This window comes from Arachis stenosperma, chromosome 8 (assembly GCF_014773155.1).
Source record: "Arachis stenosperma cultivar V10309 chromosome 8, arast.V10309.gnm1.PFL2, whole genome shotgun sequence".
NCBI classification, from domain to species: Eukaryota; Viridiplantae; Streptophyta; class Magnoliopsida; order Fabales; family Fabaceae; genus Arachis; species Arachis stenosperma.
This window is the reverse complement of record NC_080384.1, coordinates 50,302,919-50,327,499: the sequence shown is the minus strand read 5'-3', so window position 1 is coordinate 50,327,499 and position 24,581 is coordinate 50,302,919. Positions and strand designations below refer to the sequence as shown.

The window sequence follows — 24,581 nt, the reverse complement described above, 5'->3', positions numbered from 1 at the left end:
TTTTATATTTTTTGATAAACAATAAATCCAACGCCCAAACCAACAATCTAAAGTAAATTATAAAAAATATGAGAGTCAAACTATATATAAATTGTACCCAGGACCTTATCCACACAACTATTTGCTTCTCTAAAATTTATGTTTAATCTCCCGGTTCCATAGATGATTTATGAGTTTTATGAGTTCACAAATTTTATGATTGACAATAACATAGATGATTTAAGACAGTCAAAAAGTTTTTATATATTGAAGAGACGTAAAAATTGATCCTTTTATCAAAAATAAAATCTAAAGTATGAAAAGTGTGATTCACTAGATTTTTATCCACCGTTCAGTGGATTCACAGGTCAAAATAAAAATCACTCAAGTTTAGTGGGATTCTCATTCTCGCCCACTACTAATGCCCATTCACCCTCTCACTATAACTAAATAAAATCCCATTTTGTTTTCAACTTTTTCAAAGGAAAAATTGAAAAACAAAGAAAAGAACATGTTCTTGGTTTCCCTTCCCTTTATTTAGAGTTCACCTTCCTTGTAAGTCAATACTTTATGTTTCAACTCTTATGTCTAGTGTGTGATACTTTTTTATTTAGATATGCCCTAAATAATGTCTAATACAATAATGATTTTGTTCATAAATATTCTTTTGATACCTATTGAGAATATTAAAAAAAAGGGATAATTTTATATTTTTTATTATTTAATACATTGAAAATGTTTTATTCATATTTTTATTTTCAATATTTTCTTTTTTTAATTATTTATTTTTTCATTAAAACATCTAAAACTAAGAAATACTAAAAATAAGAACAAGAAATAAAATAAAAAACCAAACAAGCCCTTAGATTTTCTAATTTCTAATACAAAACTTAAGTTTCTTTTGAAAAAAGTTAACAAGTGTTTCTAACTTTTTAAGCAAAATCTAAACCATATAATACATCTAGTTTTAATTCTAACAATTTTCTTTTTTTAATTTCATTTCGTCTGTATCCTTTATAATAATTAATATGAGAAAGTCTAAGGACCAGCAGATTTTTGTAATTTTTAGCCATTAATGATATTTTTAATGGTGTAAGATTGCATCTAATGATGTAAAATCATTCAATTTTCTTTTGATGGTTAAATGCTGGACAGAATTTAATAAAAGTGCTGGTCTCTAACACTCCTCAATTAATATTAGTGTTTTCTTAACAATTACCAAGTACTCTTTTTATTAATTAAATAATAATTTAATTAATTAATTAATTAATTAATAATATCTATGTTTTTATACAAATATCAAAAGTGTAAGGTGTGGGAATAGTATTATTAATTTTTTTTAATTTTAATTATTCTATTGGTCTATATTTACCAACTTTGTAATTAAATTTTTAGATCTTTTTCTTTTTAATTAAGTTCTTACACTGTTTTTAATTTGTAATTAGATCCTTTTTTTAGTCTAAAAGATATTAGAATTAATTGAATATTTTTTTGTAAATTGAAAGTATTTATAATTAAAAATCTAATTAAAATATTAACTGCATATTTTTTGAGCTAAATATTTCATTAATTTTAATATTTTTGACATAAAAAAATTCTAATTACAAAATTAGAAACAATATAAAGTCTCAAATAAAAAAAATATAAAAATTTAATTATAAATTTAGTAAAATTATATAGAACAATTAATTTTATTTTTATGTGTAGGCTAGCTGTTAAACTTGAATTTGTATATATTTAAATTTAGTTATGATTCGGTTTTTGTCATTGGCATGTGGGTCCCCTATTATGCACTCAACCAACAACCATATACCTCAGGTGACTCAATTTATCACTTTGATCTTTGTTGCATCATTCATTCATTCTACTCTTTGCTGTTGCTTCTTCTTCTTCAAATTCAAGCATAATATTTGACTCAAACTGGTAATATAAGTTTTCTCACTTTCATATCTATGCTGAATTGCTGATACTGATTCTCATCAATGAATTGAAGTACTTATTTGCATGGTTACAAAGTTTGTAATTTATTTCATTAAATTGCAAAGTTACAAATAAATTTAATCATTTACTTGTCACTCTAATAAGTTGCATGAAAACTTGTATTATTTTATCAAATCATTACCTTGTTTAATTTTTTGTGTTTGAAATAGTTAATCTTAATAAAAAATTTTGTCAACTTTTTTAATCCTCTTGGAACCTCTAATTTAACTAAGCTGATTTTTTCTAATTTTTTCAGGCGAAGTTTCTAATATGTTTCAACTCAAAATATTTTCAAGTTGGTTGATATTTCTGAGTGTATTGAGGCACAGTTATCCAATCACAGATCCTGATGTGGAAGGTAATTAATTAAATTTGTCCACGTGAGTTAAATTCTTATTGAAAAATTATTAGGGTTCTAAGCATACATTATAAGTATAACTCTTACACTGATGTGTTAATTGAATTACAAATTATTAACGAGTGTTATAATAAAATTACTTTAACCTATGTGGCATAAATTGATTGGAGTTATTAACAACTCATTTTCAATATAAAGATACGATTAATTCATCCATATTTATGTTAACACTTGTCAATTTTGGATGTTCATATATATACAGGGGAAGCATTGATTGAATTTCTGAGGGCCCTCAATGATTCCAATAATCAAATTAAAGATTGGAATAGTTTTTTTGTGAGCCCCTGCTATAGTTGGTCTAATGTTGATTGTAGCAACAAACATGTTATATCTCTGTAGGTTCAAAATCTGTATATATATTCATTTTTTTTGTGTTCCCTTTCTTTTTCTTTATTCTGAGTTTTGACAATGCATTAGTTTCTTCTTGCAGGAACTTGGCATCAAAAGGATTTTCTGGAACACTTTCTCCCTCAATTGCCAAATTGAAATACTTGGTTAGCTTGTATGTTGTTACCGTCATAGATTCATATTTTTTATGAGATTTGATAATTCTGATATTGTACGAATCCATGAATCAGATTACCATAACTTATCTCAAGTACATTTTCCTGTGTGCTGTAAATGTTATTGTTCATATATAAAGTGCTCACCAAGTGTTTGATCAAATGTTATTGACTTATTGGTACATAAAAGTAACCTGGTGGGGTACTCTTTCTACATGCAGGGAGTTGCAGGACAACAATCTTGCAGGCCCTTTACCTGACTACATCGCCAACTTAACGCGCCTCGAATATCTTAATCTTGCTGACAATAATTTCAGTGGTTCTGTCCCGGCTACTTGGGGCCGACTTTCAAGTCTAAAGCATCTGTACTTTTTCCAAAGGCCTTTTCCTCCTTAATGTCTAAAAAGGATGCTCCTTCCAATTCACAATAACATCAATACAATCTGTATCAAGATACATAAATTTATGAATGTACTAAACAAAAGTTAAAATGAAAGTTATTGTAACCGGAGGTAGTATTAGAACGAGTTTCTCACGTGATGATCTCATTTGTGATCCAGGTTGTTGAAAGGGAATGACTTATCTGGACATATTCCAGATACAATTGCAAACCTTACTGGATTGGCAGAATTGTAAGAACACTATTCTTGATTGCATGAAACTTATCCTTATACTGTATACACTATGGCGCTTCTATATATTTTATAAATGTTTTTTATTTCACAGGGATCTTTCATCTAATGGTCTTACTGGAACTATCCCAATGCCACTCTTTTCAATTCCAATATTTAAGTAAATCTCATTACAACTTCATATACAACTTGTTGAGTATTTTCTGACTTTCAATTGATGTCCCTCTAATCTTCATTTTTATTGTACTTTAATTTTCAGTTTTTCGAACACACTTCTTCATTGCGGCTCTAGCTTGGATCAGCCTTGTGCTTCTAAACCTTCACTTCCTGGTTTGTTTGCATAAACTGCTATGTTTTGTCCACATAGCTTTAAGTAATGTTTAAGAAAGAAGAAGAGGTGCTTATATTTTTCCCTCTTATTGCAGGTTCAACCAACAAACCAAAACTTGTAAAGATTGTTGGTTTTGCAAGTTGTGGTTTATTTGCACTGATAATTCTTGGGGCTATCTTTGTATATAGATACCATCACATGCACAGACATAAAACTGATGTCTTTTTTGATGTTTCAGGTAAGAAAAAAAAAAGCATTCCCTTCAATGCAAGTTTCTTTTCTCATAGCACACATTAATAACAAGTAAACCACAAATTTATCTGCTAATAAAGTTTGAAATGCTGATAATTTCGTCCTGAAAGAATGAAACAAGCACATGATACTTGAAAGACACTTCTTTTACAAAATTTCACATACCCACGTTATTAGAAACGAAATTTTCACATACTAAAATTTTCTTAACTAAATTGTCAGCCTATATAATATGCCTCTGTTAATTATTAATTAAAATGCAAAAAAACATTTGTGCACATATATGTATATGAATGATTTTAGATACCTTCAAAGCATAATAAATGTGATGGCATCTAGAAAACTTATAACAGAAGTTAAGTACCTTATGAAATTTGCAGGTGAAGATGAGAGCCAAATTTCCTTTTGGCAACTGAGAAGATTTTCATGGCGTGAACTGCAACACGCGACTAAAAATTTCAGCAAAAGCAATGTAATTGGCACAGGAGGATTTGGAAAAGTATATAAAGGAGTACTCTCAGATGGCACAAAAGTGGCCGTGAAACGCCTCGCCGATTATCAGGCTCCTGGTGGAGAAGCTGCATTCCAAAGAGAAGTTCAACTTATAAGTGTTGCAGTTCATAAGAATCTGCTAAGATTAATTGGATACTGTACAACCTCAACTGAAAGAATCCTAGTGTACCCTTTCATGGAAAATAGAAGTGTAGCATATCAATTGAGAGGTAAATTGACATTTTACCCCTAATATATTGCAGTTATCTACATTATCATGTAGGTTCAAACTTCAAGGTAAATCATATTGGATTGTAACACATTTGTGTATCTATATATTGCATCAGATTTAAAAGAAGGTGAGAAAGGTTTAGACTGGGCAATGAGGAAAAATGTGGCATTTGGCACAGCACATGGATTAGATTATTTACATAATCAATGCAACCCTAAGATAATTCACCGTGATTTGAAAGCCGCAAATATTTTATTAGATGATAACTTTGAAGCTGTTCTTGGAGACTTTGGTCTAGCTAAACTTGTTGATACAAGGGTGACTCATGTTACTACTCAAGTGAGAGGCACAATGGGTCATATAGCACCAGAATACTTGTGCACCGGAAAATCATCAGAGAAGACTGATGTGTTTGGATATGGTATAACACTTCTTGAATTGGTCACCGGTCAACGCGCCGTTGACTTATTTCGGCTTCAAGAGGAGGAGGAGGATGTTCTTCTGCTTGATCATGTAATGTCTGAATCACACCTGCTTTATCATTATTTAATTAACTTTACTACCTGCTTAGATTTGATATATATCCTCTTACATAGGTGGTGTTGATCTTAGTTCTACTTAATTGATTCTCTATAAGTTGAGGTTTTGAATAGAAAAATAAGTGGATGAACAAAATTTTATTTGGCCATTGATTTTGTAAGTATAATTCTTTTTAGTCCTCAACAATTTAAAATTAGCATTTTGGTCCTTGAAACTGTGTACTAGTAGTTATTTCAAGTTCCATTGTTACAAATTTGCTAACCTGTTACAATATCGTGGCGCATCATGTGGTCATGATAATGTGACACATTAGCTAATTCACAACGATGAGACTGAAATGATAGATTAAGTAGTGCAATATCGATAACCAAAACAGTGATTTCAAAACGTTAAGGACTAAAATAAATCGTGCATACAAAGTTGACACCCAAAATGAAATTTTAGTTCAGTTACCTTGTTTACCTTTTATGTTGATGAATGTTATGGAAACAGATAAAAAAGCTATTGAAGGAAGACAGGGTGAAGGACATAGTAGATAGAAACCTAGAGACATATGATTCAGAGGAAGTAGAGAGAATAATTCATGTTGCATTGCTTTGCACAAGAAACTACCCAGAGGAGCGTCCAACAATGTCAGAGATAGTGAAAATGCTTCAAGGAGTGGGTTTGCAAGAGAGATGGAATGAATTGGAGCAACATAATAATGAAGAAGAGGTTAGTAATCAACTCATGTCTCACCAGTTTGTTTGGACTGCTGAATATTCAACCCTTGATCAAGAAGCTATAAGGCTTTCAGCAGCAAGATAAAAAAGGCATAGCTACCTGATGATGGGGTCTAAATGTATGTGCTATTGTAAAATTATATATAGATATATATATATGTGCGTTATTAGGCTATGTTGAAAAGCTTGTAGTATTTATATTTGTATAGAAAGATTGCTAATTATTTTAATTTTGTACTGATACTTTGATACATAAATGTTTTAGAGAAAATGCATGCATTGTGGTTTCTGAAGGCGAGGGAGGAGCATTGGATTTGGATCATGAAACTTTTATACGAAGAAACGGCATTTCAACAAAAGTTTGAACATGAAACAAGAATATATAAGGTGGATTTTGCCAGTGAACCCATGAAGGGTGGAAGTTCATTTTATTATTTACTCCTATTGGAAGTAGAATACATATTTTTGTACAGAATAGCGTTACAAATAGGGCTACAGTTGAGACAAGCGGACTCTTAGTTTATTTGAATTCACTGCTTAATAATTCGATATGCTAGGTTCATGAATTTCAGAATTTGTGAATCGAATTTGAGTTTGAATTTGAATTTGTATATTAACAATTAAGTTAGAAGACCAACTTAAATTTAGATAAGTTTAGCCCATGACTTATAAATTGACTCGATTATTTTATATATAAAATTATAATTATATATTACTATTTATTATAAACATTTACATTGTAAATATATCAATCATTTTTATATTTTAAAATTTTAATAAATGTGAAACATATTTTGTAACGATCTTTTGATATAAAGATTATAATTATCTTTATATACATAAAGAATTATTATGATAGAGGAGATGGACTAAATGCAATATATATAGTTAGTGTTGTAAAATAAATAAAAGATATATTAAATATAAAATAAAGATGTATAAATAGAAGACTCTATTATTAATATAATTAGCTTAATAATATTTATATATATATATATAATAATAATATTATATGTTGTATTGTGTATATATATATAAAGATAGAAAGAAGTATTAAAAATAAAGAGAGAGAATTGCATTTGTTTATTGTTACTATCTCAATATAATAAAGATGATTAATATTGCTATTAATATTATATGTAAAGAGTAATAGAAAATAGAATTAAAATACTTATAAAATAAAAGAAGAGGAAGAATTGTAGTAGAAATATAAGGAGAAGAGTATTTGATTGTAACATAAGGAGGGAATATATTAGTTTTATTATTGCTGTACATACTATGCTTCAGACCCTCCTCCTATTTATACTTGTACAATGCATTCTTTTTTAAAGCTTCATAAAGCTTAGTCATTCTTGAGAAATTGAAATTCTCTATTGGAAAAGCTAGCCGCCCAACATTGTGAAGAAAGTCACAATGTATTAAATGGGCATCCATTCATATATATCACAACACTCTCCCTTGGATGACCATTTAGGATTATTGTCTCGTTAAAACCTTACTAAAGGAAAACCCTGTGGGAAAAACCTTAGTGAAGGAAAAAGAGTACAATATCCTTTGTGATGAGGACTGCCTCATTAAAAACCTTGTCAAGAAAAACCCAATGGGAAAAAACCTGACCAACGAAAAAAGAGTACAGTCTCCCCCTCTTGCCAACATCATTTAATGTCTCGAAATCGGCGCATTCCAATCTCATGTACCAATCTTTCAAAGGAGGATTTTGGGAGTGACTTTGTAAATAAATCTGCCAGATTGTCACTTGAACGGATCTGTTGGACATCAATTGTCCCTTGATTTTGAAGGTCATGAGTGAAGAAGAATTTGGGAGAAATATGTTTTGTTCTATCACCTTTGATGTATTCACCTTTAAGTTGAGCAATGCATGCTGTATTGTCTTCAAACAGGACAGTTGGAGCTATCTTATGATCAATCAGTCCACATGATGATAGAATATATTGAATCAGACTCCTCAGCCAAAAATACTCGCGACTAGCTTCATGAATCGCCAGTATTTCAGCATGATTAGAGGATGTTGCAGCAATCGTCTATTTCGTGGACCTCCAAGATATAGCTGTACCACCATATGTGAACAGGTATCCTGTTTGAGATCTCCCTTTATGTGGATCAGACAAGTATCCGGCATCTGCATAGCCAACTAATTGTGACTTGGATCCATAGGGATAAAACAATCCCATATCAACCGTCCCATGAAGATATCGAAAGATTTGTTTGATTCCACTCCAATGTCTTCTGGTTGGAGAGGAACTATATCTTGCTAGTAAATTCACAACAAATGATATATCGGGTCGCGTATTATTAGCAAGATACATTAGCGCTCCAATGGCACTAAGATATGGTACTTCAGGACTAAGGATATCTTCATTTTCTTCTTTAGGACGGAATTGATCCTTTTTCACATCCAAAGATCTTATGATCATTGGTGTACTTAATGGATGTGATTTATCCATATAAAATCTTTTCAAGATCCTTTCTGTGTATGTTGTTTGATGAATAAAGATCCCACCTTTTATATGCTCGATCTGCAGGCCGAGACAAAACTTAGTCTTTCCAAGATCTTTCATCTCAAACTCTTCTTTTAGAGTTTTTATAATTGTTGGAATCTCTTCAGGAATCCCAATGATATTTAAATCATCAACGTACACAGCAATTATAATGAACCCAGATGTAGTTTTCTTTATGAAAACACATGGGCAGATATCATCATTTTTAAATCCGTTTTTGGCCAAATACTCAGTAAGACGATTATACCACATTCGTCCAGATTGTTTTAGACCATATAAAGATCTTTGCAATTTGACTGAGTATAACCCTTGCGAATATTCATTGGATGGTTTAGATATCTTTAGTCCTTCAGGGACTTTCATATAGATATCCCGATCTAATAAGCCATACAAATAGGCTGTTACTACATCCATTAAATGCATATGCAATTTATGATATGCAGATAAACTAACCAAATAACGCAATGTTATCGCATCCACTACAGGGGAATACGTTTCTTCATAATCTATACCGGGCCTTTGTGAAAAATCTTGTGCCACAAGTCGGGCTTTGTAGCGCACAACTTCATTTTTCTCATTTCTTTTTCTCACAAATACCCACTTATATCCAACAGGTTTTACATCTTCAGGTGTACGGACTACAGGTCCAAAGACTTCACGTTTTGCAAGTGAGTCTAATTCAGCCTTCATGGCTTCTTTCCATTTCGGCCAATCATTCCTTTGTCGACATTCTTCGACTGATCTTGGCTCAAGATCCTTACTTTCATGCATGATATCTAATGTCACATTATATGCAAATATTTCATTGACAATTGTCTTATTTCGGTCCCATTTCTCTCCTGTAAAGACATAATTTATCGAGATCTCGTTATTTTCACAATTTTCAGATACCTGAACGTCTTCTGGCGTTATATCAGAATTTTGGACAACTGCCGGTGTCTTTACTATGTCTTTTTCAATAGGAATCGTATTTACCTCTTTTCTCTTTTGAGGATTTTTATCTTTGGAACCGACAGGCCTGCCACGCTTCTGGCATGTATTTGCTTCCGTGGCTATTTGTCCTACTGGGACATCAATTTGAATTGGGGCATTTTCCGCCCTGCCACGCTTCTGGCGTAAATTTGCTTCAGTGGCTACTTGTCCTACTGGGACGTCAATTCGAATTGAGGCATTTTCCGCTGGTATGTAAGATTTGGTTATCCTCTTTGTATCGAAAAATGCATCAGGCAATTCATTTGCTATTCTTTGCAAATGTATAATCTTTTGAACTTCTAGTTCACATTGCCCTGATCGAGGATCTAAATGCATCAATGATGATGCATTCCAATTAAGTTCCTTTTCAGGAAGCTTATTCTCTCCCCCTAATGTTGGAAATTTTGATTCATCAAAATGACAATCCGCAAACCGGGCTTTAAACACATCACCAGTTTGTATCTCAAGATTCCTCACTATAGAGGGAGAATCATATCCAACATATATCCCCAATTTTCTTTGGGGTCCCATTTTGGTGCGATTAGGTGGTGCAATGGGAACATATATCGCACACCCAAATATTCTTAAATAGGAAATATTTAGCTACTGGCCAAAAGCTAATTGCATAGGAGAGAATTGATTATAACTCGTTGGCCTCAAACGAATAAGTGCTGCGACATGTAAAATAGCATGCCCCCAAACCGAGGTTGGGAGATTTGTTCTCATAAGCAAGGGTCTAGCAATTAATTGGAGGCGCTTAATAAGTGATTCTGCTAACCCATTTTGTGTGTGAACATAAGCTACTGGATGTTCAACACTTATTCCATTAGCCATACAATAAGCATCAAAAGCTTGGGAAGTAAATTCACCAGCATTATCAAGACGAATTGCTTTGATTGGATTTTCTGGAAATTGTGCTTTTAATCGAATAATTTGAGCCAATAATCTCGCAAACGCCAGGTTGCGAGAAGATAATAAGCACACATGTGACCATCTCGAAGATGCGTCTATTAGGACCATAAAATATCTAAAAGATCCACATGGTGGATGAATAGGTCCACATATATCACCTTGAATCATTTCTAGGAATTCAGGAGACTCAAATCCAATCTTTACTGGTGATGGCCTTAAAATTAACTTTCCCTGAGAACATGCAACACAACAAAATTCACTAGTTTTAAGAATCTTCTGGTTCTTTAGTGAATGTCCATGAGAGTTTTCAATAATTCTTCTCATCATGGTTGTTCTCGGATGACCCAAACGGTCGTGCCAAGTTATGAATTCATTTGGGCTAGTAAACTTCTGGTTTACAGTGACATGTGATTCAATTGCACTAATCTTGGTATAATACAACCCAGATAAAAGAGAGAGTAATTTTTCTAATATAACTTTCTTATTTGAATCATGAGTTGTGATATATAAATACTCATGATTTTCCTCATTCATAGTCTCAATATGATATCCATTTCGTCGAATATCTTTAAAGCTCAACAAGTTTCTTCGAGACTTGGTAGACAACAGTGCATTATTTATTATAAATTTTGTTCCTCTAGGAAACAAAATTATAGCTCTTCCGGAGCCTTCAATCACATTGCCTGAGCCAATAATAGTATTAACATATTCCTCTTTTGGCACAAGATGGGTAAAATATATATCACTTTTGAGAATAGTGTGCGAACTTGCACTATCCGCAAGGCATACATCTTCCTTACATATCCTTGCCATTCTCTTCAAAAACAAATAATAATAAAATGAGTAGTATGCACAGTTAAATTGAATATTTGATCAGAATTATTTTTCTAAGGAACACTGTACATAAAATAATGTCATATACTGAAATTTTATTTTAAAATTTGACACATTTAATAATTTCAAAATTCATAAACATTAATATTTCATTATTTATGTACATCACATTTGAAACTTAAATACATAGAAAATAAAACTTAACAATAAGTTCTTTACATTATTTATTTACATATATACTTCACAATCCCACATATTAAACTATTCCATCATTGATCAAATGACCAATATTTCCTTCAGGATCCTCAAAGAAATCAGATACATCATAATGAGTGGTGGAGTTCTTAGCATCATTTGAAACAAAATTTGTTTCCTTTCCTTTGTCGTTCTTTTTCAAAGATGCCTGGTAAAGATCGACTAGGTGCCTTGGGGTACGACAGGTACGTGACCAATGGCCCTTTCCACCACAGCGGAAACACTTCTCCTCGGTTGATTTATTCTGCCCGATATTCCTTTCTTTATCCCACTTCTGGTGAGATCCTCTCTTTTGAACATAATTCTTTTTCCTTCCATAATTTTTCTTATTATTAAAAGCTTGCCATTTACCTCTTCTGGGGTAATGATTTGCTGCATTTACTTCAGGAAATGGGGCGACGCCAGCTGGGCGCGCCTCATGATTTTTCAATAACAACTCATTGTTGCGTTCAGCAACAAGAAGGCAAGAAATTAACTCAGAATATTTTTTAAACCCTTTCTCTCGATACTGCTGCTGCAGGAGCACATTCGAGACATGGAAGGTTGAGAACGTTTTCTCCAACATATCATGATCAGTTATTTTTTCCCCACACAATTTCATTCGTGAGGTGATTCGAAACATTGCAGAATTATATTCATTTATAGATTTAAAATCTTGTAAACGCAAATGCGTCCATTCATATCGGGCCTGAGGAAGTATCACCGTTTTCTGATGATTATACCTTTCTTCAAGGTCTTTCCAAAGATCTGCAGGATCTTTTAATGTAAGATATTCATTTTTCAATCCTTCGTCAAGATGACGACGAAGAAAAATCATGGCTTTAGCTTTATCCTTCTGGAATGCATTATTTTCAGCCTTAATGATATCTCCAAGATCCATTGAATCAAGATGGATTTCAGCATCTAATATCCATGATAAATAATTGTTTCCAGATATATCAAGAGCATTGAATTCAAGATGAGAGAGCTTTGACATAATGAAAATGTTACCTGAGTCTTCCTAAATATTTGATCAGAGTCTCGTGCTGATAACGTGTTGTAAAATAAATATAAGATATATTAAATATAAAATAAAGATGTATAAATAGAAGACTCTATTATTAATAATATAATTAGCTCAATAATATTTATATATATATAATAATATTATATGTTGTATTGTGTATATATATACAAAGATAGAAAGAAGTATTAAAAATAAAGAGAGAGAGAATTACATTTGTTTATTGTTACTATCTCAATATAATAAAGATGATTAATATTGCTATTAATATTATATGTAAAGAGTAATAGAAAATAGAATTTAAAATACTTATAAAATAAAAGAAGAGGAAGAATTGTAGTAGAAATATAAGGAGAAGAGTATTTGATTGTAACATAAAGAGGGAATATATTAATTTTATTATTGCTGTACATACTATGCTTCAGACCCTCCTCCTATTTATACTTGTACAATGCATTCTTTTTCAAAGCTTCATAAAGCTTAGTCATTCTTGAGAAATTGAAATTCTCTATTGGAAAAGCTAGCCGCCCAACATTGTAAAAAAAGTTACAATGTATTAAATGGACATCCATTCATATATATCACAACCGTTAGCAGTCTTTTTTATATATAGTTTATACTCTATAAAAATTATGTGTATCTTATTTGAATAAGTTTGTGATTTTAAACTAACTCGTAAATTTAAAGTAATTTGTAATCTTTTGGTGAATTGAATATAAATCTACATTTAAATTTAATTGTTAACGAATCGAGTAGTCAACTGAATTTAACTTTTGTGAGTTAATTTTGAATTTAATCTGATATGATCCGATTAGTTTGATTACCAATTAATTTCAAAAAAAGAAAAAAAAAAACACATGGTTTAAAGCATAGATATAACATTTAACTTGGTGTCAAATCTTTACCTATTTATTAGCCGGATCATGAATTTCAAGTTAGTTTCTCTACAATTTTGTCTAGGCTTGACATTGTTAATTGTTAATATATATATATATATATATATATATATATATTAAAAGTTAGCCATCAAATTAACTATTCATATTAAATATATGTTATAATATAATACACATTAGAATATTCATGGTCCAATTTTAATTAAGTTTGATCCAATTTTATTATGACTCGATCAAATCCAAAACTTAAAAAATTGGTACGGCTAAACTATTCAACCAGATCAGGATTAAGATTTTGGTTATGCGATCTCCATTAAAAAAAAAAAAGAATTAGAAGTTTTAGCTTTAACTAACTGGTATGTCTAAAACGAACTTAACAATTATGTACTTATTGAATGAGCCACATTTATATAAGCCATTAGATTTTATTAGATGAAAATCAAAGCTTAATACAAAAGAAGAGCATTAATGGACTCTAATAAATATAGAATATCCTAGTACATAAATAAATATTTTAAATGATAATATTTTAATACACAATATTTTAAACAGTAACAGAATATTTGATTCTTAAATAATTAAATATAAAATATATAAATATAAAATATATGAGTATTTTTTATTTAATAAAATTAATTATCATGCAAAAAATTTTTATAATATTAAAAAATTATATTAAAATAATATTTTAAACTGTAACATAAAAATACAAAATCATTAAAACTTTACTTTATATTACTTGATAAATAATTAGATTATTATATTCAAAATTATTAACTAATTACTTTTATTAAAGATATTATTATATAATATAATTTTTCATAAAAATATTTTTTAAAAATAATTTATTTAAAATATTATTTATAATACATGAAAATATTAATTTTTTATTTTTTTAATTAAAAAAAACAAAATAAATAATATAATTTTGAATACATACCTAAATAAAAAATTAATATTTTCATGTATTATATATAACACTTTAAATAAATTTTACTTTTATAAATATTTTAATAAAAAATTATATTATATAATAATATATTTAATAAAGTAATTAGTTAATAAATTTTAAATATAATAAACTAATTATTTGTCAAGTAATATAAAATAAATTTTATTTATTTTATATTTTTATGTTGTAGTTTAAAAAATTATTTTAATATTATAAAAAAATTTGTATAATAATTAATCTTAATGAATAAAAAAACTTATATTTTTTGTATTTATTTATTTTATATTTTTTAAAACAAAAAATTTCTAACTTTATATAATAAAATATGTGATAATCTTCTTATATATATATATATATATATATATATATATATATATATTATTAGGGGTGGTAAAACGGATCGAATCTATCGGGCCGACCTGTCGAACCCGCTAAAAAAGGTGGGTCGGGCTAGAATTTGAGAATTGTCAAATTAAAAAAATTCGCCAAATTATGTATATATGTTTCAATTATGTGACTTTATTTATTTTATTTTACAATTTCGTATATATGTTCAAATTATGTAATTTATTTTTTAAAATAAAGATGGTTCTATTGACAAATACTATTTTGAACAATTTTATTGAAATTAAAAATTTAAAAAAAGATAGTAAAAAAATTATATTATAATTTGACTATTTTTTATTTGTATTTAATTGTTTAATTATTATTTTTTTTGTTAATTTCAATTAATTTTATTTAAAAAAAAACAAAGTCAAACGGTTAATATTTTGTACCCACTTTAGTTGGCAGGGCGGGCCGACCCGCATTGCCACTATTATATACTATCTAGTAATTTTTTTATATATTAAATAATTATAATTATATAATAACATTGAAATCAGAAAACATATTAAATCTGTTATAGTATAACTATTTAAAATATAATTTTAATATAATTTTTTTATTATAAAAATAATTTTACATAAAAATTTTGCGAATTTGGTGAATTTTTTTAATTTGACAGGTTTCAAATCCTAGTCCAACCCATCTTTTTTAGCGAGTTCGGCCAGGTTGGCCCAACGGACTCGACTCATTTTGCCACCCTAATATATATATTAAGAAGATTATCACATATTTTACTATATAAAGGTAGAAACGTTTTGTTTTAAAAAGTATAAATTAAATAAATACAAAAAATATAAATTTTTTTATTCATTAAGATTAATTATTATGCAAATTTTTTTTATAATATTAAAATAATATTTTAAATTATAATATAAAAATATAAAATAATTAAAATTTATTTTATATTATTTAACAAATGATTAGATTATTATATTTAAAATTTATTAATTAATTACTTTGTTAAATATATTATTATATCATATAATTTTTTATCAAAATATTTGTAAAAGTAAAATTTATTTAAAAAGTTATATATAATACATAAAAATATTAATTTTTTATTTAGGTATATGTTTAAAATTATATTATTTATTATGTTTTCTTAAAAAAATTGAAAAAAATAAAAAAATAAATATTTTTATGCATTATATATAATATTTTAAATAAATTATATTTTTAGAATATTTTTATAAAAAAATATATTATATAATAATATCTTTAGTAAACGTAATTAGTTAATAAATTTTAAATAACATAATCTAATTATTATGTTAATTATAGTTGAAACTGTTATTTTTATGTTAATTATGTTAATTAGAAGTTTTGCCTTTAACTAAAATATGTAAGAAAGTTGTTAACGTAATATGTAAGGTTGTTGGAACATTTTTTTTCTATTGTATTATGACGCTGCAACATGAACTAGCTGTTTTTAGTTTAAGCCTAATAATAATAAATAATGTGATAGAGATTAAAAAGTAATGAATATTTTTAGGTTATGTTTTGTTAAAAAATAAAATTATTGAATTGAAGTAAGTTTTTAAATTTTAACTTATTTAAAAATTATGATTATCTTTATTTTAGTTTATCTTGTGTATGTTGTCTTGATATATATAATCTAATTTAAATCTAAAATTTTAAGATATACAATCTAAATTCGATTTTTACATAGTCTAAACTTAATATAGTTATAATTCGAAAGAGATAAAATTTCATTCCGCCTATAATCAAATTAATCTTTGAACGAGTTCGATTTTATCTAGCATTTTTGTTTGCTAAATTTAAAAACTAAATTTCACCAAAAACTTTTTCTACACAAATATATAAGTTTTTAAATTTAGATTCTACAGTGTTGGATAGTTGATACTTGATAGTTGATAGTTGATACATTATTTTGGTAAAAAAAAAAAAAAGTTAATACTACCTTTTAATCCTTTTTTATTCAGTTGAAAAAAAATTATGCGAGGATTGAATGAGTGGAAGGACTGAAGGACCTGAATCATGATCAGTGGTGATTAGTGAGTGAGAATTAGCGAGTTGGCGACGAGTTACCGAGTTAGGTTTTGAAAACTCGCTCATCCATGGCTCGGAGCTTGTCTCGTTCGCGTTCACCTTCCCACAGAAGAAGATACTCTCGTTCCCCTGTTTCTCACCGTCATGCTCACTCTCACTCTCGAAGGGATCGAACATCCTCAAGGTCCTCTATCAATCTTCTTCTTCTGCAATTCCATTTCCAATCTCTTAGTTTTCGTTTCGACTGTGCTTTTGAATCATGCGATTAGTTCCGAATTTTCAGGCGAAGAAGCCGATCCCCTAGCCACAGGCGCCGCAGAAGCAGAACGCGGTCACCGTCTTCGCCGAGGCGCCGCAGAAGGCACAGAAGCAGAAGTACTTCCTCGCCCTCTCCTCCTCCTCCTAAATCGCGCAGTCCCAGTGTCGTTGCGAACCATCACAAGCTCAAAAAAGACGAAGAAGAAAAGAGAAGGTAACTGATTTTTGTTATTTATCCCGTCATTTATTTATCTATTTTGTAGTTTGTGTTCGTGATTTTGTTCCTGAATTGGTTGATAATTTTACATTTATTCTACTTTGAATTAATATTTTTACATTATCAATTTGAATAGAATTTAAGAAAAATGTGAAATCATAATGAATAACCATCTCCTGTAACTTGTAGCTATTATGAATGTTATCGTTCTAACTTTATTAGTTAGCATTTAACAGTATATAATTAATATGTTTTAAGAAGCAAAGTTAAATTAAAAAAAATATATGTATTTATATATAATATATGATGATTAATTTAGTGACTAATTTTTAGTATGTATATAATATTTTTGATAAAAATTATATATAAATATTCTATATTCTATCATAAAAAATTTTCAAAGAGTTTTCACTTAAATTAATATATTTTAAACTAATAATTATTTAAAAAGATACATGTTCTCACCTAAAGTCCCTTCGGCAAAACCATCGAGATCTTAGATAAGACCTAGCCCACTACTCCTTCGGCATTGCCATCAGAGCAAGAAAGTTAGGGGATCAAATATTTCAATACTTACACCATTGTTCTATACATACCAATATTCCTATACCATTGATCAAATTAGGCCATATGCTACCCTCTACAAATGTTAAATTAGCATACGTTCACATTTTAGAAAAGAAAAACAATTAAGGTAATAATTAAACCAAACTAAATATACTACTAAAACTTTTTGCTTGAGTAGTCTCCTCCTCTTTTCATAAATTTTCTTTGATCCAATAAAACATACATATTATGTTATAGTTCCTACATAAAATATTAATTAAAATAAGATAACTACCATGATTAAATAATTCAAAGAGTTTAGAGTAACATTAAATAATTTTTAGAATAATGAAAAAACCACGTACGATAATCAGTTATGTCAAGCATACTCTTTCTTCCTAGATTTTCTCCTCTAGCTTTTTTCTCCTGGCGTTTAAAGAATTTTTGAGAGTGACTAACAACTTGTGAATTTGAACATTCTTGAAATTCTTGACCATTGTTTTCCTAATTCTTCGTACCCTTGGAGAAACAACCTGCCAAAGAGATAGTTTGATATAATGAATGAATAGCAGATTTTATAGCCGATCACAATTAAGGAGATGAGAGAAATGTGCTCCTAAAATTTCTCCTAATGTTTGCCATTATCAAGACAAGCTAAGTAAACTAATAAGGTAACAAATTCTCAGCGTGCATGTACTTTTTAAAGTTATCTTGTCATCTTTCATCAATAATAACAAAAGTGTTATCTTGTTTAAATTTATAGGATTATACGTTGTTCATCCATATATGTAACATTGTATTCTCCCCTCAACACACACATAACAACCTACTACCATTAAAATCATTATATAGTGGTAACAATTACTTCCATATCTTTTACAATCTTTGTGTATTGTGGCATCTATCAAAGAGTCTCGCCTTTACTTAAACAGGTTATGAAAAGTAAGAGATAAAATGACACGGATAATTAACAAACGACAAACATATAATTAATACATACTTGTGCTCTTGTAAAGTCCAATGAACTGTTTGTTGCCGTTTATTGTTGTCACTAGAAGCCACAGGTAAAGGTTCGTGTTGGATTATGTTGCTGTTGGCATGTTGGTTTTGTTCTCCTCTTGCCCTTGACATTGATGATGACAGTAAGGTAATATGCATTGGCACTGCTGCTGCGGGCGCCATTGCCTCCATCCTACCATGATAAATTACCAAGATATATTTACATAACAGAAAAACAAAGTATCCATATATCTGTATGAAAAAAATAAATAAATAAAGAAATAAAAAGGGAATGAAAATATTTAGAGGAGCCACCTGGTATGTTGATGATGAGTCCAATGAGGCGGTGGAGGTGGTGGTGTTGCATTGACGATAGGAATGAAGAGAGGGCTGTGTTCCAATGGGGTAGCAGACAAAGGTATCATGATGTTCATGTTCTCAGGATAACCGTTTTTGATGGCATTAACAAGAAGCGATCTTGCAGCTGTGCCGGAGTCTTTCCGGGGAGGCGAGCAGCCACGGTTTCCCAGCGACTGTATATAGAATCCTGGAAACAATTGGCCATAACCGATTCAAAGGCTTTGTTCTCCTCCCAAGTCCAGACCTGAGGTTGCTGTTGAGATTGAAGTGGTTGATGACCACCCACTGCTGCAATCATCTCTAACTGTGGTTGATAACCCCAAGTGTCATTGAAAAACTGATCTGTCATCTTGCTTATATCCGTTTGGGACTTGGATTGATGCTGAGACTGAAGCGGAGACTCTAGCCGAGGCAGAGGCAGAGGCAGAGGCTGGGAGCAAGGCTGACGTTGACATTCTACCTGAGGCAGAGGCAGAGGCAGAGACTGACAGCAAGGCTGAGGCGGAGATTCTAGCTGAGGCAGAGGCAGAGGCAGAGGCAGAGGCTGGGAGCAAGGCTGAGGTGGACATTCTAGCTGAGGCAGAGGCAGAGGCAGAGACTGACAGCAAGGCTGAGGCGGAGATTCTAGCTGAGGTAGTTGATTAACACCGACTTCAATAGCACATTGCTCTTCAATGGTAGTTGTATGCGGCTGGAGCTGAGGCTGAGAATGCTTGTTAGCTTCCGTCTCCTCCCAGTTCTCATTCGTATCCATCATGAATAAAGCATCCAGTTCCTCTTTCATCTTTTCTGGGTTATCCTCCATATCCATGTTTGAAAGAGTGTTATCCCAAGAATGCTGTTGATTATCGTCCAAGTCCAAGGCAAACAGATCTTCCATCATCTCCTTGGTATCCATCATTAAAAGAGCATTTAACTCCTCTTCAATTATTGCTGCGTTATCTATTTCCTCTGCAATCATTCCTGCGGCGTTCTGTAAGTCTTCCCTTCTTCTTAGTGTCTTGGTTCTTCTTCTTCTTGGTTTCTTGGAGAGTTTCTTTCGTTTGGTTTAATCCTTTATAGTTTCTTTGTTCTTCTTCTTCTTGGTTCTTCTTCTTCTTAGTTTCTTGGAGAGTTTCTTTCGTTTGGTTTAATCCTTATTAAACACATTTATAGAATCCTCATTTTAGATTAGAGTTGTTTAGATTAAATTAAATTAAGGGAACTTCCACAAGAATTACATTTAGTTAGAAGATTTTTTCTCTTCACATTTAATATAAGCTTCACTTTTTAAATTAAAGTGGTTTAGATTACATTAAATTATGAATAAAATCTAGAAAGATTTCGTCTTCAAAATTTTATTTTAGAATCTTTTCATTTTTGTATAATGTAAATTTGGAAACTTTTAACTAAATAAAGAAAGTATTCTAATTGGATGTGGAGTTTCTTTCCTGGTTTGATGAAGTGAAGTTAATAGCAGCAACTCTTCCAACAAGCCAATGAAGAAGCGTATGAGTTGAAAGCAAAGAAGGCTTACAGCCAGAGGCAGGGACTTAGGTTGAGGTGAGAAATGGCTTGATGAAGCATTCCGTTCTTGAGTTCTTGATAGCTATGAATTTAAAGAATGATAATATGGGATTTGTTGTTTTTGGTAGTTATTTTTTAGTTCTTGATCTGATTATGAAACAGCTCTTCCGCGACTGCCTGCCTTCTAATTAAAAATTGATTTAAATTTGTTTTTTAAAAGATATATTTCTAAATGTAAAATGAAAATTTAAAGTCAAGATTTTATTAGAGAAATCACATTATTAACTAATTTTGTTAAGTTTAAATAAGTAAAAAAAGTGAGAAAATAAATAAATCTTAAAATAATTTAATTTTTATGCACATGTTTTTATATTCAATTAGGATTTGTTACTACAAAAAAATCACTCATTCAATAACTCTTGAAAAGTATAGCTAAAAATAAAAAAAAAAACAAAATAAGCCTTTGTCAATATATATAATTCTGTATTTTTAATTAAATTAATCAAATATTATATAATAAAAATAAATGTATAATATAGAATGCGAGTTACAAACAAGCTCTTCTAGCTAACTCTCCTCCCCCACTGTGTTTGGACTAGAACTTTACAAAGACAATTTAACAAAGGTTTTGCGAGCAAAATAGCCATTTGATCAGTTGAGGCCCCGAGTCCATGGCTGAGACAAATCCTCCAATCTCTTAACAAGGTCAAGAGTCGCGCGAATTGGTTTTGGTGCAATGATTGCAGTGCCTTGACTTCCAGGGGACAAATGTATTTCTTCTAGTCTTCTCAATCAGTGACCAATCAACGTTGAGGAACGCATTTCTGAAAAAAAATAGTACATAACAAGTTCATAAAAGTTCAAATATCAAAGTTTATGACTAAAGAAGAAAAATAATAATCACTCATGCAAGAAAAAAGATAACAAAACTTAACAATTAATTAACAATGTTTATATTACATTGATACATGAGATAGAGTTTCACACGTAACCAATTCAGAAGCAAGGAGATAATCTTATATTAGTAAAATTTTTTTTAGAAAAATTGAAGCTGTTAATCCTTGTGTAAGCATGCACATGTTTTGTAGGAATTTATCAAAAACAACCACGCGCCTTCTTATGATGAGGAACACCTGTAAGTGGTAAAAAGAAAACAATATCAGGTTCAGCATGAGTCAGATCATCAAGGAAATTGAGCTTCTTCTTATCTTGATAATTAATATAATCTACTTTTGTTAAGTTATGCTTAGCCAATTGGCTCATCATTCTCAAAACAATTATCCTATTGAAGCAGTCATCAGCATATATATAACAAGAAATAATATCAAACAATAAAAAATAACTCAATTAATTGAGAAGTCATAGAGTGCAAAAAGACAAAGTCAAAGTGCATCCAAATCCAACCTTTTTTTATCAAGGATCATTTCAAGATATGATTTGGTGATCCAAGGTCCATTGATACCAAGCCTCATTGCTTCTGTTCAGTCTGCAGAAAATTATTTTTTCCCCACTTTTGGATAAGTAACTCAGCATATTATTAATAAAAAAAATGCATAATTGGAGTAGGCAGCAAGGATATACATAGAAATCCCTAGCCAAACAAGGTTTTTAATATAAAGTGGAAGAGAAGGTGAGAAAAGATACAACAATGAAAATGAGAATAACACAAGATCATAACTGACAGTTGAAATGCCAACGAGCTAATTAGTATCACAATTGACACTAGGCCCAAGTTGTAAGACTAATTGTTTCCACAGAAGTGGCACACATCCGAGTGAATGCAGCTGACAGGATAATTTTACAAGTGATGGGGTGAAAACTTCAACAAAATACTCTTCAAAATCTCCTGAAAAAGTAACACATACAAGATAAAATCCCAAGGATCATTCATCAAACAGTGGAATAGAACTCATTCGAATTTCAGGGGAAATTACATGAGAAAGCTGCCAGGAAATTGAATAAGTAAACAGCTCTGGTATGCATTGCTTATTCACGTTTCTAATAAAACTTGTGTTCAAGATCAATCATTGAGTTAAAATTGTACTGTCATAATAGAAAGACATATACTTAAGTACCTGGTGATCAATATGAGCCCCTAAAGGACAAATTCGATAGGAAGATGCCACAATTCGAACTTCCTCTTTCGTAACCCCTGCCATGTTAGAAACTCTGACTCCGTTTGGTTGATGTATTTGATGAGACATAGACACAGAGACACAGACATTAAAGACATGGACATAAAATATTTGTGTCTATGTATTGTGTTTGGCAAAAATAAAAAATAAGACACATATATTTAAAAAAGACTAAATTACCTTTCAATCAACCACAAGTTTTACCACTATTACAATACACCTATTATCCCAAACAATGCATGCCATCACCATTAAATTTTTATTTCTTCTAATAATTTTTTATTTCTTCTAATACCATCTTAAATTATCATTTAAATATTAAATATATAATTGTTCTTGAAAAAAAATAAAAAATTAAAGTTTAGAATTTATCAAAGATTAATCAAAATTTAAATAAATAAAAAAAATTAAATGTACAAATTTTTTTTTTGAAAAAAATAGAAAAGTAAATTTAGTTGTAGAATCTAAAAGAGAAAGAGAAAAAAAAAGATTTGGGAAGATAAGAAGACAAATTTTAAAAACTCAATAAGGGTAAAAGAGTAAAAAATTAGTGTCTCACAAGTTGTGTCTCAGTGTCTCACCAAATTGGAGGTACACAAATTTAGTGTCTCCGTGTCCATCCGTGTCCTCCCGTGTCCTTCGAAAATCTGTGTCTCACCAAACCAAACAGCAGACATGTGTCACCGTGTACCACTGTGTCTATGTCTCAGTGTCTGTGTCTCAGTAACCAAACGCTACCTCTCTGTCTCACTTCAGCTACCTGCAGGTTGCACAAGAATGAATCACGACATTTGAAAGAGTATTGAATCGGACTGGATGTTTAATCAAAAAGGTACTTTTCACTTTTCATTCTACATTCTCATTATATATATGTTTTTCCCCAATTATTCCACCTCCAGTAAAATATACAATTCCTTACAAGTTTGACCATCTAAACCAGGGCATTCAGTTATTTATACCACAAAAATCTCAAATCCAGCACTTAATTATATATAAAATGCAGTTAAACATACCTTCTCTAACAATCAGAACCTAAAACCCCAACAACCAGAAACAATACACATTCAGAAGCTAAACCCCCAAACTTAAAAACCCTATAATCGCAGAACCTCCACAATTCACGGAACCATATTTAGGAAAAACGAAACATACCATCTCTGTCTCGTTTGGCCATTGTTGTTCATCATCATCATCATAGCCACACGCACCTTCTTCGACACTGAAACGAGAGAAGAAGTGAGGTAATGAGCAAGAAAGAGAAGATAGAGAGTGAATCAGAGAATGATTATCTAGTGAGTGCACGATGGTGAGCGACGAGACGACGATGTGAGCTACGATGACGAGCCACGGAGGCTTGCGACAATTGGGAGCAGCGACGGTGAGCGCGCGAGACGACGATTGTGAGCAGCGACGGTGAGCTCACGAGACGACGGTGGTGAGTGCACGAGACGGCGGTGGTAAGTGGCGGCGACGGCAAGAGACATAGGAAGGTGAAGAAGAAAACCTCTGTGAATTCGAATGGCGGGTAAGTTGGAAACTTTGCCTTGAAAAAATTTCATTAAGCTCGAACTAAGCATAGGAAACCCTTTTGGAAAACGTTTTTTAGTAAGAAAAATATATTCTCACTTTTAGGGTTTTTTTTTAAATAAAATAAAAAAATTTATTATTTCTCCAAATCCAATATTCTAAAATGATAATGGTGGTCATCCAATATTCTAACTTTTTTTTTATCTCACTCA

The 24,581-nt window shown here is 30.5% G+C and overlaps 2 protein-coding genes and 1 long non-coding RNA gene across 19 annotated transcripts; 2 read left to right on the top strand and 1 right to left on the bottom strand.

Moving 5' to 3' along the window:
* The first annotated feature begins 1,824 nt into the window (after nucleotides 1-1,824).
* Nucleotides 1,825-6,756, top strand: LOC130943658 (probable LRR receptor-like serine/threonine-protein kinase At5g63710). 2 transcript variants are annotated; one of them, XM_057871634.1, is made up of 13 exons: nucleotides 1,825-1,902; nucleotides 2,216-2,317; nucleotides 2,580-2,712; nucleotides 2,808-2,879; nucleotides 3,102-3,245; nucleotides 3,441-3,512; nucleotides 3,607-3,672; nucleotides 3,772-3,842; nucleotides 3,938-4,081; nucleotides 4,476-4,817; nucleotides 4,935-5,332; nucleotides 5,852-6,073; nucleotides 6,347-6,756. In XM_057871634.1, exons 2-13 carry the CDS (start codon nucleotides 2,230-2,232, stop codon nucleotides 6,371-6,373), a joined length of 1,779 nt encoding a protein of 592 aa, XP_057727617.1. In that variant the 5' UTR covers nucleotides 1,825-1,902; nucleotides 2,216-2,229; the 3' UTR covers nucleotides 6,374-6,756. The 2 variants fall into 2 exon arrangements, with proteins under 2 accessions (XP_057727617.1, XP_057727616.1); XM_057871633.1 differs by having other exon boundaries at nucleotides 5,852-6,200.
* Nucleotides 6,757-16,750: 9,994 nt separating this feature from the next.
* LOC130946571 (uncharacterized protein At1g10890-like) lies at nucleotides 16,751-23,996 on the top strand. 6 transcript variants are annotated; one of them, XM_057875353.1, is made up of 3 exons: nucleotides 16,751-17,005; nucleotides 17,105-17,293; nucleotides 23,609-23,996. In XM_057875353.1, exons 1-3 carry the CDS (start codon nucleotides 16,890-16,892, stop codon nucleotides 23,646-23,648), a joined length of 345 nt encoding a protein of 114 aa, XP_057731336.1. In that variant the 5' UTR covers nucleotides 16,751-16,889; the 3' UTR covers nucleotides 23,649-23,996. The 6 variants fall into 6 exon arrangements, with proteins under 6 accessions (XP_057731336.1, XP_057731338.1, XP_057731333.1 ...); XM_057875355.1 differs by lacking the exon at nucleotides 23,609-23,996 and adding an exon at nucleotides 20,651-21,186; XM_057875350.1 differs by lacking the exon at nucleotides 23,609-23,996 and adding an exon at nucleotides 19,326-21,186.
* Nucleotides 21,208-24,227, bottom strand: LOC130946572 (uncharacterized). Of its 11 annotated transcripts, none has more exons than XR_009072311.1 (6): nucleotides 23,995-24,227; nucleotides 22,642-23,602; nucleotides 22,390-22,553; nucleotides 22,112-22,193; nucleotides 21,668-21,840; nucleotides 21,208-21,531 (listed from the first exon to the last, which is right to left on the bottom strand). It is a non-coding gene; the product is annotated as an uncharacterized LOC130946572 (long non-coding RNA). The 11 variants fall into 11 exon arrangements; XR_009072302.1 differs by having other exon boundaries at nucleotides 21,213-21,531; nucleotides 22,783-23,602; XR_009072308.1 differs by having other exon boundaries at nucleotides 21,219-21,531; nucleotides 22,112-22,553; nucleotides 22,783-22,876; nucleotides 23,402-23,602.
* Between the last annotated feature and the right edge of the window lie 354 nt (nucleotides 24,228-24,581).

Excerpts from the sequence above, each read along its gene's own strand:
- LOC130943658 (XM_057871633.1), top strand. The coding sequence starts at position 2,230 with ATGTTTCAACTCAAAATATTTTCAAGTTGGTTGATATTTCTGAGTGTA. Across the intron at positions 3,246-3,440 it reads CTTTCAAGTCTAAAGCATCT|GTTGTTGAAAGGGAATGACT; the intron begins GTACTTTTTCCA and ends TTTGTGATCCAG. Across the intron at positions 3,673-3,771 it reads TTTTCAATTCCAATATTTAA|TTTTTCGAACACACTTCTTC; the intron begins GTAAATCTCATT and ends TTTAATTTTCAG.
- LOC130946571 (XM_057875350.1), top strand. The coding sequence starts at position 16,890 with ATGGCTCGGAGCTTGTCTCGTTCGCGTTCACCTTCCCACAGAAGAAGA. Across the intron at positions 17,006-17,104 it reads AGGGATCGAACATCCTCAAG|GCGAAGAAGCCGATCCCCTA; the intron begins GTCCTCTATCAA and ends CCGAATTTTCAG. Across the intron at positions 17,294-19,325 it reads GACGAAGAAGAAAAGAGAAG|CTGTGCCGGAGTCTTTCCGG; the intron begins GTAACTGATTTT and ends GCGATCTTGCAG.